At 53.0% G+C, this 15,688-nt stretch overlaps 1 protein-coding gene across 1 annotated transcript; it reads right to left on the bottom strand.

Moving 5' to 3' along the window:
* Nucleotides 1-9,565: 9,565 nt before the first annotated feature.
* Nucleotides 9,566-15,102, bottom strand: LOC101007807 (golgin subfamily A member 6C-like; the record flags this gene model as incomplete). The annotated part of the gene is made up of 11 exons (XM_031662632.1): nucleotides 9,566-10,102; nucleotides 10,189-10,342; nucleotides 10,434-10,534; nucleotides 10,618-10,720; nucleotides 11,282-11,373; nucleotides 11,804-11,879; nucleotides 13,207-13,275; nucleotides 13,552-14,039; nucleotides 14,425-14,512; nucleotides 14,705-14,812; nucleotides 14,920-15,102. Coding segments are annotated over 11 exons (1,659 nt in total), but the record flags the coding sequence as incomplete, so codon positions are not given.
* Between the last annotated feature and the right edge of the window lie 586 nt (nucleotides 15,103-15,688).

Below are 15,688 nucleotides of genomic sequence, written 5' to 3'. Positions count from 1 at the left end.
GGGCCTACACTTTGTTCCGCCATGCAGCAACTCATTAGTGGTAACTGGCGGCCTGAAGTCAGGGGCCCTTGGGTGACCAAGTGTTAGGTGGATGAGGATTTGAGGGAAGGCTAGGGGCATCTCTCCAACACTGCCTCAACCCCTTCCCCAAATCAATGCCCTCTGATGGCTCAGACACAGCCCCGCCAGCAACAGTGCAGGCCAGGAAGGGCAAAATGCAGCTCAGTACGGATCTGGGCTCTATTGTCTCCCACCACTCTGATCCTCGGGTTGTGGGGAGGAGTCCCTTACCAGCACTGATGATATGCTGTCAGCTGAGAACATTCATTTGATTTAGGAAAGATAAGGTGGGACATCTCTGGGCATGGCGTGTGGAGGTGCCGTTCCTCCGTGGCAGCGAGTCAAGCAATAAAACCAGAATGCAAAACCTGGGCGCCCCAGAATCACCGCTCCCAGAGGGAAAGCTTCTATATTGTCAAGATGTCCAAGAACTAAATTAACCCAAACATTCCACTCCAGCCCGAAAACCAGCAGTAGAACTTTGACATCAATATACTAACCCTCAGGTCTTACAGAAAATGTAAGAATAGCCACATACTGTAACATGTGGTCATTGGAGAGAGGAGCCCATCAGAACAAATGGAATCCAAGTCCAGAAACATGTCTGCCCAGGGCTAAAGATGTCAGGCATGTGCGGCTGGCCAGGGAAGCAGAATGAGCAGATATTTATTAAGATTTTAAAAACCGGCCCGTGAGTCTAGGCCTAATTACTATACTTTGTGAGGCTGAGGTGGAGGATCACTTGGGCCCAGGAGTTTGAGGCTACAGTGAGCTGTGATCGTGCCACCCAATTGCAGCCTGGAGACAGAGCAAGACCCCGTCTCAAAAAAAAAGTGCTTAGATGCGCCCTTACATGAAGCTACCTTGGGTACAGCTTCCAAGACTGGCGAGGCCTCACTCAGGACCAGGGGGCCCAGCACTAGGTCAGCTTCCACCGCCTGAACGGCACTTGGAGGAGGTGGCTACAGTGTCATCAGTCCAGGCTCTGTCGGGTCTCAGATCCCCCGATCATCATGCCTTTTCTGCCCAAGCTCTGCCTCACTATGGCCTCCACTGACCGCAGCCTCTTCCACCTCCCCAAAGGGACCCCTGCTCATGCTCCCCAGCCCGCAGGAGTGCCTGCATCTCCAGGAAGCCCACCCTGCTGGCTCTGGGGTCTATGTAGGAGAGCTGGGCAGGCTGGATCCCGCCACTGAGTTCAGTCTCGGGGGTCTCCACCCATGCTAAGCTTCCACTGATGGGACATACGAGGCCAGGGGCATTCATTGCATCCACATAAGAGCCCCATGGTGACCAGGAGTGGGGTTCTGAGAGGTTAAATGACTTGCCCAGGGCCCCAGAGCTGGCTAGAATTCCTGCACTGCCACATCCAAGGGAATGTTTGGGCCTCCCGCTCGGGGGCCTGTACACCCCTCTGCATCTACCAGGCTGGGAAACACATGTCTACTGCAGCTTCCTCCCAGTGACTTACAGCAGCTGCAGATTTCTGGGGGGTCTTCTACAAGGCCCACTGCAGCAGGGAGCCGATAACTCTTACAGAGCCCTGTGTTCTCTCTCCACCCGCTTCAGCTCTGAACTCATACTAGCTGGTCTGATGTAAGAACAGGCTGTGGTGAGGGAGTTGGGGCTCTGGTCAGTAACCCAGGCCTCCAGGAATCAGGTGATGTCGATCTGGAGAGGAGGTGCCTGCTGGAGGGACTAGGGGGAGCAAGCCTGGCCCAGGGCCCTGGCCTCCTGCTGGGGCATCCCCCTCTTCCTTCCCAGGGTCCCCTGAGAATCCGAAGGCATCCAGGGTAAAGTGCAGTGTTCAGCTGTGTCCTGGGGTCCAGCAAAGCCAAGTAGTTGTTCTACCTGCTGTCCACCAGGCACCCTGGCAGAGAACAGCCTCAGCCCACCCCAGCCCAACACCAGATCCCAGGGACTGATCCACCTGTAAGAGGGCAGCATGAGACTGCCCCCATTGTCCCCAGAGAGTCCCCTCAGTCATGGGCTCCGACCAGGGTGCAGGTGGGCCCAGAAGGCTGGCCCAGCATGGGTGTGGCTGCCCATTGGTCCTCTGAAGAGCCTCAGAGGCTTGTGGCAGCTGGTGTGTGTCTGGGCTTGGAAGTAGAGGATGTCCCCCAGCCAGAGGGCAGGGGACACTTGTTTTGTATTCCAGTCCTCAGCAAGGACAGGGACCCCAGGCTCTGGGCACCCCAGCTCTGCCCGCTCCTACCCACAGCCAACCACCGTTTGGCCCAGGCAAGTCACCCCAGCTCCCACAGAGGGAACCACCCTTCCCAACTCCTGATGTTTGCCAGCACCGGTCAAGTTCCATTCTGGAAAAAAATACCCTCCACATCCTTGGGAAGGCACCTCCTCCTAGACTCCTTTCCAGAGCTATCGTCCCCACTTCCGTTTTCTACCTATCATTCCATACAGAGACCAGCTTCTTCCCTGGGCCAGGGCTGCTCTGGAGGCAGGGAGGTTGTGGCCAGGCCATGAGGTGTAGCAGAGCACCGGGTATAGACCACACCTTCCAGGCACACCTGGGCAGAGAAGTCAGAGACCCACAGGTGAGTGCCCCTCCTTCCAGCCCCACCTACCTCACAGGCAGAAAGAGGGAGGCTTCACAAGGAGGCTGAGGTAAACAGGGGAGCCTGGGTCACCTCTGTCTGATTTCCTGCCCTCCTGGGAGAAAGCCAGAGGTTGGATCTGGGAAGTGTTGAGAGCCCTGGCCCAGTCCTGGTTTCACTGATGAGGCTCAAGGAGGGGCTGGGTCAGCCCAAGTCACTGAGTCCATAAGGGAGGGCCCTTACCATAACCTAGGACCCTAGAGCTAGCTGAGGTCCCATCCCTTTCCCGCGTAGACCAAGGTAGGGGCATGAACTGGCTTCTGGATTCTAAGGCCGAGGCTCAGCTCACCTCTCCCTCCCCTTGCCTGCGTCTGTTGTCACACATCAAAAGTGAGTTTTTTCCCCGAGGGGCTGGAGGTCCAGCTCCTTGGACTGGACCAGATGGCCAACCCAAACAAGTACCTGTGTGTCCCCACCAGCCAGGAATTCTCATGCCAAGCAGCAGCTGGGGGCACCAGGATACCCGGGGATTCCAGGGATGAGCCCTCCCCGAGGCTCCCACAGCAGCACTGTCACCCCCAGACCTGCCATGTTTTTCCTGTGTCCATCCAGCCTTAGAGAACCTGGCCCCTCACACGTGTTCTTTTCTAATTTCTGGATTGGGAAATGGAGGCAAATTCTGGGTACTAGAGTCAGAACTAAGACAAGACTGAATAGAGGGGGGCCTGGGGTCCTGAGAGGCAGAGACGCTGGAAACCCTCTAGAGTGTGTGGGAGCTGGGTGTGTTCTGCCAGCTGGTTTCCTCCCCGTGCCCAATGTTCCAGGTACCCTTGGAGGGGCTGAGATCCTGGGGATGCCTGGAGCCTGGCTGCATGATGTGGCCACCCTGATGCCCTTGTGTTCTCCATGGCAGGCCAGCAAGGCCAAGGAGAATGGCTCTGACAGCTTCATGCACTCCATGGACACACAGCTGGAGTGGCAAATGGAGACCACCCAGAGCCTGGTGGACTCCTATGTGGCCATTGTCAACAAGACCATGTGGGACCTCATGGTTGGTCTCATGCCCAAGACCACCACGCACCTCATGATCAACAACGTGCATGCACTGCCTCATGGGGGCAGAGGCTCCTGTGGCACTGGGGATGCAGGTGGCCATGTTGGCCTGGCGGAAATGCCAACCAGCCCTACAGGACCAGGTCCGGGGAGAGGGGCACAGTCAAGTCCAGAGCTGTCCCATAGAACTATAACGTGGTACTGGGCACAGTGGCCCATGCCTGTAATCCCAGCACTTTGGGAGGCCAAGGCAGAAGGATCGCTTGAGCCCAGGAGTTTGAGACCAGCCTGGGCAACATAGTGAGACCTGGTCTCTACAAAAACATTTAAAAGATAGCTGGGCCTCGTGGTGGCATGTGCCTGTACTCAACAGGCTAACGTTGGAGGATCACTTTGAGCCCAGGAGGTTGAGGCTGCAGTGAGCAGTGGTCCCATCCACTGTACTCCAGCCTGGCAGCAGAGCGAGATCCTGTCTCCAAAAATTAAAAACTGAGTAGACAGGTGTCCTGGTGCCATGATAGGTCCTGGCTCCCCTCCCAGATCTGTGACCTTGGACAAGTGACTTTTCTTCTTGGCCTCAGTGTCCCCATCTGAGTGAAAAAAGGCAGTGGGGAAGTGGGTCTTTGAGTCTAAATGGTGTAGAAGCTGCATCTGAAAAGCCACACTTGGGGCTCCAAGTCCAGTGCACAGTCCCAGAAGGGCCTGGCCAGGTGGCCAGGGTGGCACAGGCATCAGGTCCCAACCTCCTTCCCTCTTTGCCCACTCTAAGATCAAGGAGTTCATCTTCTTGGATCTGCTGGCAAACCTGCATTCATGTGGAGACAAGAACACGTTGATGGAGGAGTCGGCAGAGCAGGCACAGCGGTGCAACGAGATGCTGCGCACGCACCACGTGTTGAGGGAGGTACCCAGCATCATCAGCGACATCAACACAACCACCGACAACATGCCCACGGGGGCCCATGGATGACTCCTGGCTGCAGGTGCAGAGCGTCCCAGCCAGACACAGGTACCAGGCCTGGCCCCCACAGCACCAAAGCACCCGGGCTTCCATGGCTGAGCCTGTGGGCTCTTGGAACAGGCTCCATTCTCAAGCTGGCAGATGTGGGTGCTCTCTGGAGTCATCAGAGAGGGCACAGAGCTCGTGGTTTATGGTGTAGGGGCTGGGAGCTGGGAGGGGGGTGTGTGTGAGGCTGGACTGTGAGGTGGCCAGAGGCCTAGGAACACCATCCTTGTAATGCCATACCTGTCATGCAGTCTGAGTCATGCTGCCAGGGCAGGGCATCCAGCTCCCAGCCTGGGAGTGCCGAGAGCCGAATCCACTGCAGAGCAGGGGTGATAGTCAGGGTCCTACGTCCTCTATCTGTCGGCAATCCAGTGGTGATCTAGGATAAAATCTTGAGAGTCCCATACACATGGTCATCCCACAACACACCTCACAGGCCAGGCAGGGACACACAGCCCCCTTCCCTCCCTCCCAGGTACCATCATAGCTGCTAGCATGTGACTGAAGGCAGGGTCCCTGGCCCTGGAAGCACTACACTGGCCAGCTGGGCTCATGCACTTCTGCTGGTTCCTAGGGGTCACCTGTGCTATTCAGCCAAGGGGACCACAATACCTGCTGGCTCAGCTGAACTCCGACTAGTGAGCCCACCCATATCCCCTGTCACAGACTCTCCCTCTTCTGCTTTTCCCAGCAGGAAGGGCCCAGCTCACTCCCATGCCTGCAGACCCCACAAATAGCTGAGGCCCTCTTAGATTTTATAAGTCCATGGCCAGTGGCATATGCCCCTCCTGCCTCCCCAGGGTCTTTCAGAGGGTCCTGGGTTTTCTGACCACCCAGAGGGGCCTCTGGCCACTCCAGCTTGCTATATTCATTCCTTTTTAGGTTCTGGGCCATCCTGGGCCGGCAGTGTTCTTTCTCTCTGTCAGGCCTGTTGGCTGCTGGGAGTGGGCCTCAAGGAGGAGGTGGCCCTGGGCCAGTGGGTTAGAAGAGAGGGTGGCCAGAGAAGAGGGAAGCCTGAGAGGGATGAGCATTGGTCTGAATTGTGGGTGCACTGCCTGGGTGTCATGGGAGAGGCCAGTGTGTGTGGGCTGGGGAGGGCTGCCACAGTCCCCAGGCACTAACTGCAGAGCTCTGGCTCCTCCTCTTCCTCCCTTCCCTCTGAGCGACCTTGCCACACCTGCACTCCCTAAGTGCCTCTCCCTCCCCAGGCCAGCTCCTTTCCTTCCACAGCCAAGCCGCAGACACCCCTTGCTCTTATGCCTTTGTCTCCCCACTCAGCTCTCTGCCTACTCTCCTATTTTCTCTTTTGCTTCTTCTTAACTGCCAGCTAAGCACAGAATCCATCCTGTCCTGAGATCCCAGGCCCTACTCTTTGACCTCTAAACAGATCCTCCCTTCTCTGAGGCCTCCCTTTTCTGGCCTGTTCAAGGGTGGTCCCAGGATCTGACAGGTGGCTCCTCAGCCCAAAAGCCAGCCCCTTCATGTGTGTGACTTAGTCTGTTGTAGTGGGTGAGCTGACACATCCAGGTGTGACTGTTCCTGAAAACTTGAGCCCCTTCTGTGGTGTAATGCCTCGCCCTGTCTCTATAAATATCTATAAATACTCTGTGGTATCACTTCCTGCCCTGTTCTATATAAATACTCCATAAATACTCATATATATATATACACACCTACACTCTGGGCCTGTAATTCTCAATCTTGCCTCTAGCTGGGAATCAGTCACCGTGGCTGTCCTTGGTGGGAATCTGTGGCCCAACAAGACAAAGCCTCCCCTGACAGACTCCTCAAAATTGCACCCACCTCCAGTGAGCCCCTGCCACGGGGTGCCAGCAGCAGCCGCAGTGGGATTGAAAGTCTCTACCAGTCCTGCTGTCCCTCAGCTGGAGAATCAAACCCATTTCTGATGACGGGAATGTGTCCTCTGCTGGCTGTGTTCCCTGTGGAGCTCCAGGCAGGGAAAAGGCCCAGCCATTTCTAGGGTGCTGCTGGAGTGGTGAAAAGGCCACACCCTTCCAGGGACACTTTTCCTGAAAGCCCTGAGCTAGCTGGCTCTTATCCCGTGAAGCTGGCTCTGGTCACTGTGGAGAGCAGGGCCATGAACTCAGCCTGAGGACTCCGGGGCAGCAGGCACTCTGGAGTGGTGATAGAACTGGTCACCAGGCTACAGGAGAGGGAGGCCGGGACAAAATGGAAGATGCCTGGGTGGATTGGCTGTGCCCTTGAGTGCTGGTATCTGCCTTCCCCACCGGTAGATCAGGCTTCCTGAGCCCAGCTGGCTGTCAGGGTCTCACTGTGCCCCCATATAGGCAATTCATGGCAGCCCCTGTGAAATCCACCAGGTGTCACCAGGCAGCATACAGGTAACAGGCCTGGAAGGTCCCCAACAGCTGAGCTGGACATGCTCAGACACTCTGGGGCTCCTCGTTCAGTGGCACAAACTCCAGGACCCAGTGAGGGAAACGGGAACCCACCAGGCTGAGCAGTATGGCTAAATCCATTTATTCCATAATGAAAAGCAAAATAAACAGGAGTCATATCACCAGGGAGCCACAACCCCATCCCCACCTCCTTCCTCTGTCCTGTGCTATCAATAAATAAGTCTCCCAGCCATAAGTAATGACTAGAACCTCCTCCCCATATGCCAGCTCCAACCTCCATGAGGTACAATACAGGGGGTGGCCCTAACCCCTGGAATATACAAAATGTTACACAGATACTATATGTACACTGGGGAAGGGGGGCCACCCCAGCAGTCCGTGCCCTCACCTGTTCTACACTTAGCCCCACTGTCCCGCCTCAGCTGCCTCTGAATAAGAAGACGGGAGCTCCCCTGAGGGAAAAGTTGCTTTGGTGAGAGTAGGGAGGCCATCAGGCCTCCTCCAAACAAACCAGCTCCACCAGCCTCTGGCTCTTCAATAACAAACATCACCGTCCAGGAATGTAAGGACTCAGCCCTGGTCAAGGTGGCAAAGGGTCTGATTGTCTGCCCCCCATTAGACAGGGATCTTGTCTTGCTACCCTAATGGTAAAGGGGTGACTGGGAAGGGGTGATAGGGACACGGTGGGGGTGAAGACTCCAGCCCCGCTTCTCCAGGCTTATGCTGACAGGGGCCTGCTTTTATTTATTTTTATCCTATGACTTTTTTTTAATCCCATAACTTCTTTTTCATAATACTTTTTTATAAACTTGTCATAAAGCGTTATTCTACTTTTTTTCCACAACACTTTTTTTTGCCACAACTTTTCCACAACATTGTTTATCCCATAACTTTTTCATCCACAACTTTTTTATCCCATAACTTTGGTTTGTGTTCTTCTAATAAACACGCGTGCATAGTTACAATTTTGTAAAAATAAAATCAGATGATCTCATGCCAAACGTGCCCAGCATTTGCAGGGTTAGAAGTCTCCAATACCTTTTAACACCATAGTTTCCCAAGACACACAAATTTTATGGCAAAAACAGCACTTTGCAACAATTTCCCCTTCAACATGTGCATTGCAGTAGCATCACCAGTAGCAGTCAATAATGGCACTTTGAAAACAAGTCTTTCGATGCACTAACTATATTTCTATTGGCCAGAATTCATAAAGAATGGTAAAGAATCATTCTAAGAAAACTCAACAAATAAAGCTTGGCATTGGAATTGGCATTTCTTTCTCTACTTTTCCTTCCCCAGGTTCTTTCAGGATTAAACTACGGTATTCACATTTTAACATGCTTTACCTTGTTTACAAAACATTAAAGATACTTGAGGTGCATTTTTGAGATAGTTATATTATTTTTCAAAAAGTGACTCTAGCAAGATAAAGTTTTAGAGAAACTTTATTATGGACCAGGGCTGATGTACTTTCACATTTTCTAAATATCAACTTTGGTTTAAATTTGATTTTTCATTCTGGAAAACCACATAAGGTTTAATCAAAACACAAAAATAATGACCATATATTGCAATCTTTTAATAGGTATTTTGATTCTTCTTCAACAGAAATTCAAATTTATTCAGTTGAACTCCTTTATATTGGTTGTTATTAAAATGGTTGTTATTATTTTAAAGTGTTTCCATTCAAAAGGAAAAGAAAGTAAATTCTATGTCAGGTAACCAATGGCTAGAGAATAGTATTCATGAAGAAGACTAGATGGAGGCAAATCAATCTTCTAGCCTCAAAGCTCCGTGAACATAGAAGAGGGGATGCCAGGTGTCACACAGCTTTCCTTCACTCGAATTCATTCTTGACTAGAGCCCTGTATGCCTGTTCCATAGGGACATTTTAAACTCTGAAAGGGTTTCTTATGATCTTTACTAAATACATTAAGAAAGAATGCCAAGCAATTGCCCTTTGTGTACTGGGACATGCCAGTCATGTGATTAAAACAGGTATTTATGAACTCTGACTTTAAAATGTATTGTAGATATAAATGCTCTAAGCTAGAAAAGGTTTTCCACATCCACAGTCCATGATGGGAGCCTTTCATTCCTCAGAAATAATCCCTTTTTAGGTCATTGAGAAAGAGTCCAACTGCTACAGCTCATGCTGCAATATCTTCATGAGCCCAGAGCACATACAAATCCTAAGGGAACTACCATAGTACCGCGCTCATTCCTGGCACCAGAACAAATGAAACACACTCTATCCTGCACACACCTGCCAGAGCAGGCCACTTTCCTCTTCTGTGAGATTTAAAAAGCTCCCCAAAGTGTTATCACTCCCATCCCCAATACACAGAAAATAGGGGAAAGGCTGTTTCCAGTTCTTGGCCTTTAAACAACTCTAAATGTCAGTACTCACAGGGGCATATTACAAAGTAAGAAACTGCGCACTTGAGGGCAAACCACATATTGAGCTAATGAAGAGCTCACTGTGATTAGGATTCGATCAAACATAATAGCAGAACATAAGCCAATTTTATCTGAATTCTGTAATGAATATACATGCTACAATAACATTGAAAAAGCATGGCAGCCTATTCCAAACCAGTAAGAATAGTTTTGTGCAAATAGCGGGTCTTTGTGTGTTTGGACTCCCACCATGTAAGGGCAAACTCGATATGTGAGCTAATGACCTACAATTATCAAATTAAAAACAAAAATGCTAAAGGTAACTTTCTACAAACAAATTTAAACTGTAAATTAGAAACATAAATAAACATGAGGGGCTCTAACATTCCAATGAAGTAAATGAATTGTGTAGGGGATTCTTTTTTTTTTAAACTTCTTGACCAGCTCTCAGATGATGATGATGTTTATCTCCCTGTTCTTGGCTGCCCGGTAAAAGAATGGCACGCAGGGTTTGCTGGCCAAGCCTGGGTGCTCCTGGGTGTCCTGCGTTACAGGAAGCAGCTGCAGGATCTTCAGTGCAGTGGGGCTGTCACGGGGAGAACCCTCCCTGGCCTGTCCCGGTGCAGGCTTCATGTTGTGAAAATCTTTGGAGAGAGGGAGGCGGGGCTCTGAGTACACTGCGAGCCTCCCCTGCTCCGGCCTGCCCGCCCCGCCTGAGGACTCTACTCACCACCCTGCTCCTCCTCAGCCCCAAGTTCCTGGGGGGCTGGGGCCCCTGGAGCGGGCTCATCAAGAGGGTTCTGGGCAGCAGGGAGGAATTTGTCATGCCTCTCGTGGTCGCCCACAACCGGCAACACCATATCTTGCAGCTCCAGCAGCTTCACCTGAAGGGAGGGGTGCTCAGTTACCACGCCTGAGCCGGCGCCAGCACCCACCCTCACCCCCAACCCCGCAGAGATGTTGCACACCCTCTACCTTCATCTCCTCCTCCTTCTGGGCCAGCCTGCTGGCTTCCTCCTCCTTGTGCTGAGTGTTTGACTCTGCCCCCTGGCTCTCATATACCATGATGTGCTCTCCTGTGAGAGGACACGGCTCAGACACTGGGGCCCCTCTGAAGGCCCTGCAGCTCCCCGTGCCCGTGCCCTGGCCTCCTGCTTACTCATGCCATCTGTCGCTCCAGAGAGCTGGATGAATCCAAGCTCTAGTTTCTCCACCTGCTGCTTCCAGTCCACCTTATCCCTCGGGAGGTCCATAAAGTCACTCTGAAGCCAAAATAATAGGGTCACATCATGGGAGTGACCTGTCCTGCCCAACCCCCACTTTTCTTGGTCCATGCCAGGACTCACTCACCTTCACCTTCTCCATGGCCTCCCTCAGGGCCCGGTAGCTCTCCCCACACACAAACTCACCCCCAGTCTCTGGGGCTGGGGCCTCTCCTCTGGCTCCTTCCAGGCCGAGGCCACCAGGTGAGCCAGGTGCAGGCAGCACAGCCTTCACACCTTCTGCTGCCCACATAGCCGTGCCTGCTCCTCCTGGAAACTGGCTCCAGTGGAGTTGAAAAATGCCACTTGAAGGCAAGAGGTGAGTATTCTTGTAGGGGCATACACAGAACAAATGGGGCAGGGAGGTGGAGCACAGCCCCTTCCCTTGGGGCCTCAGAGAGTGCACCTGTTGGTCACAGGTGAAGTGGTGTCTGACCACTGGCTCCTGGAAGGGGTGAGGGTCCAGAGAAATCAGAAGGCGGGGAAACCAAGAGCATAAGGGGGTCTGGGAGGGACCACAGAGGAAGGTGGCAAAGTGGGGGCAGGGAAAGTCAGACTCACCGTGGCTTCCCGGCTCTCCAGGTCCTGTGGGACACTCGGCATAGGCCGAGGCACCCCCTCCTCCTCACTGTTCAGATGTCCTCCTCCATCTCCTGTGGGGAGGTGGCCAGAGGGGTCCTCAGAAAACCCAACAAGGGAAGTACTGTGGGCCCACCTCTGTCCCCACCCTCACTGTGTAACCCTGAGCCAGCCCCTCCCCAGAGGGGAATGAGCTGCTGTTCTTTAGTTTTCCTATAAGATCCAAGATCTTCTATATTGCCCAGGCACAGTCACACTACCGGTTGGTGCGGGAGTTCTGACCTGCTCCCTTTCTGATCTGGGCCAGTTCACTCATCCTTAGGCAACCTGGTGGCCCCCTGCTCCCAGGAGGTCATCATATTGATGCCGAACTTAGTGCAGACACCCGGTTGGCTTAACAACCAGCTGTTCTAAAGGTCTCTTCCAACCCCTCAATCCTATGCTGCTAACAGTCCCCCCTTCCTCCTGGGGCTCTCTCCTCTTCCTCTGAGTGGTCTCCTGTACCTTGTCCAGGGAGAGCCATGAGACTCAGCTGGGTCTCCAGCTGTTGGTTCTGCTGGCCGGCAGCTTCTAGGCACTCCTAAGGGAATGGAAAACAGAGTGAGAAGGCACAGAGGTTGCCAGGTCGTCCCCCTCGGGGCCCTGTCCTCAGCGACTCCCTCTCCTGGGTCTCCTGCAACTTTTGGCAGGCCATCTCAGCCACCGCTTTGCCCTGAGCTTCCTGCTGCTGCAGCTGGTCCACGAGCTGGGTCTGCAGCAGTAACTGCCTGTGCGGCGCCTGCTTCTCAGAGGTCAGCTGCTAATGGGTGACCATGTACTGCTGCAGGTGACCCCGGTACTAGTCTCACTGCTGCTGCTGCAGACTCTGAGACTCTTGGCTCTTCAGCTGTATCTGCAGGAAGACCCTGGGCATGAGGGCGTGTGGTGGTTGGCTTCCAGATTCTGGGCCCATTAATAGGGTAGTGAGGGCACGGTGGGGATCTGTCACCTGCCCGGGACCCTGGCCCCTTGTTCCAGGCCTAAGAGACTTCCCACTTTGTCTAGAACCTCGTGCCTCCTTCCCCAGCCTCAAATCTCCTGTCCTTCTTCCCACCATTTAAACTGTAGGCCACAGACTGGTAGAAAAGCTGAGGGAGCCAATCACCATCTGCTAAGTGTGCTCCATGCCTAATGCTTTCCATGTGTTCTCTCATTTAATCCCCAGCAACCATAAGAAAAATGTTAACTTCCTTTTGAAGTCAAAGAAACAGAGACTTAGAGATGAAAAGTAGTTGAATGGTGACCAGTGGAACCAAGGCCAGAATCCAGTTTGAATCTAAGGAGGCTTTTTTGTTTTGTTTTGAGACAGAGTGCCACCATGTGGCCCAGGCTGGAGTGCAGTGGTGCAATCTTGGCTCACTGTAACCTCCACCTCCCAGGCTCAAGCAATTCTCGTGCCTCAGCCTCCTGAGTAGCTGAGATTACAAGCATGTGCCACCATGCCGGGCTAATTTGTTGTTGTTGTTATTTTAGTAGAGGTGAGGTTTCACAATTTTGGCCAGGTTGGTCTCAAACTCCTGACCTCAAGTGATTCTCCTGCCTCAGCCTCCCAAAGTGCTGGGATTACAGGCATGAGTCACTGTGTCTGATGTAAGGAGCCTCTTGTACCACTGTCTCCACCCCTATGGTTAGGGAATCCATGCCTTTAGCTGGCATGATGATATCCAGACCTGGGAGGAGCCCAAGGCTACCCACCTCTAAAATCAGAGGACAGGAAGCAAGAAACAGTCATGAAGCTGCCCTGGAGGGTGCTGCCATCACCTGCCCCCCAGCTAGAGCTGCCTTTGGCCTGGCAACTCCCCTCCCCAGAGGCTGCTGCCCACCTCCCAGCCCTTCTTGGATGGGGCAGAGGTTACCATCTCCTTCACCTCGCTCAGTGTCTCCTGCAGCTCCTTTACTTGCTGCTTCAACTGCAGTGCGCTCTTGTTCTCATTGTTCTGGACAGAGAGAAGCAATTAGTGGCCAGCCACTGCAGCTGGAGACCCCAGAACTTGGGGTCTGCCTCCCATGTCACTGGAAAGGGTGGAAGTAGGTTAGAAAAATCATCCCCTCTTCCCCACAGCCATCAGAGCAGGGCCTGATGAGCTCTGGCTCACGGATGCCTTTAGAAGTACCATGTCATGTGAGGGCTACACTGCCTCATTTTACAGGTGGGGAAACAAAGGCCCGGAGGGCTAGGGATGAGGGCAGGCTCCCCAGGTAGGGCAACCCACCAGATCCTCAAAGCTGCACTGTGGCTCGGCCAGTTGCTTGTTGAACTTGTGGTTCTGGGAGAGTGCGAGCCTCTCCTCCTGCATTCGCAGCCTCTTCTCCTGTTTTCGTAGCCTCTCCTCCTTCTCCCACAGCCTCTCCTCCTGCTTTCGTAGCCTCTCCTCCTCCTTTTGCAGCCTCTCCTCCTGCTTTTGCAGCCTCTCACCCTGCTCCCCCAGCCTCTTCTGCTTCTCCTGAAGCCTCTCCTTTTGCTCACATAGTCTCTCCTCCTCCCGCAGCCTCCTCTCCTGCTGCTCTCGGAGCCTCTCCTCCTGCTCCTGGATTCTCTTCTTTTGCTCCTTGCTCAGGAGAGTCAAGGCCTGATTGTTTTCCACCTGGGATTGGAGCTTTCCCTCCAGACTTTCCACCTCCTTCCTCAGGTGTTTGGCCTCATCTTGTAGCTGTTCCACCTCAGATGTCCCTGCTGGGGGTGCCGAGGATGAAGGCTCAGCTGAGAAATGAAGCAGACAATAAGGGCCTCTGGATTCCCCACCCACCACCCCCCCTCAAAGAAAAAGCCCTCCTTTTGATGCAGCTCCTCTCAGGCTTCCCAAACTTGGCCTCACTGCTAATGATTCCTCGCACCCAATGGTAGCCAATTTCCAAGCCATGTCAGATAGACAGCACTGTGAGTGGCTGACAATGGGCACTCCTTCCTCTTGGCTGACGGGGACCCTGAGGCTCATGGAGATGACAAGGCTTGCAGGCTGCTGACACAGACCACTTCCCTGCTGCCTCAATGCCCTTCCATCCACCCACCTCCCTGGGGCATTCTAAGCCACCCCACAGCCCTCTGATGCCAGTCCTGCTCCCAGGTCACACTAGTCCCATCTTACCCATCTGGTTTTTGAGTTCGGACAAGCCCCTCTCCAGCTCCTGTATCCGATGTATGTCACGTTTCTTCTCCTCCTTCAATGCGTGAGCCTGCCCAAAGCACAGGGGGAAAGGGCCCTGGAAAGAGGGGCTGGTGGCTGGACAAGCTACCATCTCCCTCTCTGCCCCCACCTCCACAAAGCCCAGACCCATGACCACCTCTGGCTGTACTAGTCCCATTTTACAGATGCCCAGAAAGATCCAGTGACCCATCTAACATGGGGCTGAAGGGTCAGGTCTCACCTCCATCGACATTTTCCGCATCCTCTCCTGCCACCGGGCCCTCTCTCCTTTTATATGTTGAGCGTATTCATCCCTCTGTAGCTGGACTTGTTTAAGAGACTCTGTCACCTGCAAGAATGGCCACAGAAGTGAGGAAGGGCTGTCACTGGTCCTCACCTGCTCCTGGTCAGCTGGGATCATCTTCCCTCCACATCCCTCCCTCTGCAAAGTCTCACTTGTGTCACGTGTGCGTTCAGCAGCGCCCGCTCCTTTCTGGTCTGCTGTAACTGCCGCTGGAGGACTGCTTCACTGCGGCTCGAGGACTGGATGGTGAAGAGTGAGAAGTTTCGATCTGGGGAGCCCAGGCAGTGCCCCTTAAAAAGGCTAGGGTTAGGCTCAATATACAACTCTGTGAGTAAATATCAAGGCATTTCAAAGCCCATGGCCTGGTTTTTAAAAGAACTCAGTAAAGTTGGAAGGGACAGGGAAAGAGATCGAACTTATAGCTGGCTAGCAGAGGCCCAGAGAGATCAGATAACATTGCTGTTGTTATTACGGTTATTAATACCACTGTTTGAACCTTTATGGAGTGCTTCACCAGGTTCCATACTAGCAATCCCGTGTAATCCTCACAACCACCATATGAGATAGTTACTAGGATAACCTCTATTGTGGAGATGAAAAACATGGAGTTTTCGAGGTTAAGTGCTTGTCTAAGATCACTGAGACAGAGCTGGGATTTGAACACCCAGGTCTATCCGATTCTCTAAGCCCATTTTCCTTGCTGGGGGTGGGGGCACAGATAGGAAGGGGGAAATTATTCTTTTGTTCCCATTGTGAAAGGATGACAGATTCGCATAGTCCACAACTCAGAAGGCACAGAAGAGAAGTGTCTTCCAGCCACCCTGTTACTCTCTCCTGAGTTTTTTATGAACACTTGCAGACATGTTTTATGTATATTATCATAGTACACGCACACACACATACACACACACACGCCTTTCC

Source organism: Papio anubis, unplaced genomic scaffold (assembly GCF_008728515.1).
Source record: "Papio anubis isolate 15944 unplaced genomic scaffold, Panubis1.0 scaffold818, whole genome shotgun sequence".
Taxonomy (NCBI): domain Eukaryota; kingdom Metazoa; phylum Chordata; class Mammalia; order Primates; family Cercopithecidae; genus Papio; species Papio anubis.
Note: the sequence above shows the minus strand (reverse complement) of the source record. Positions and strands in the feature narration are given on the sequence as shown.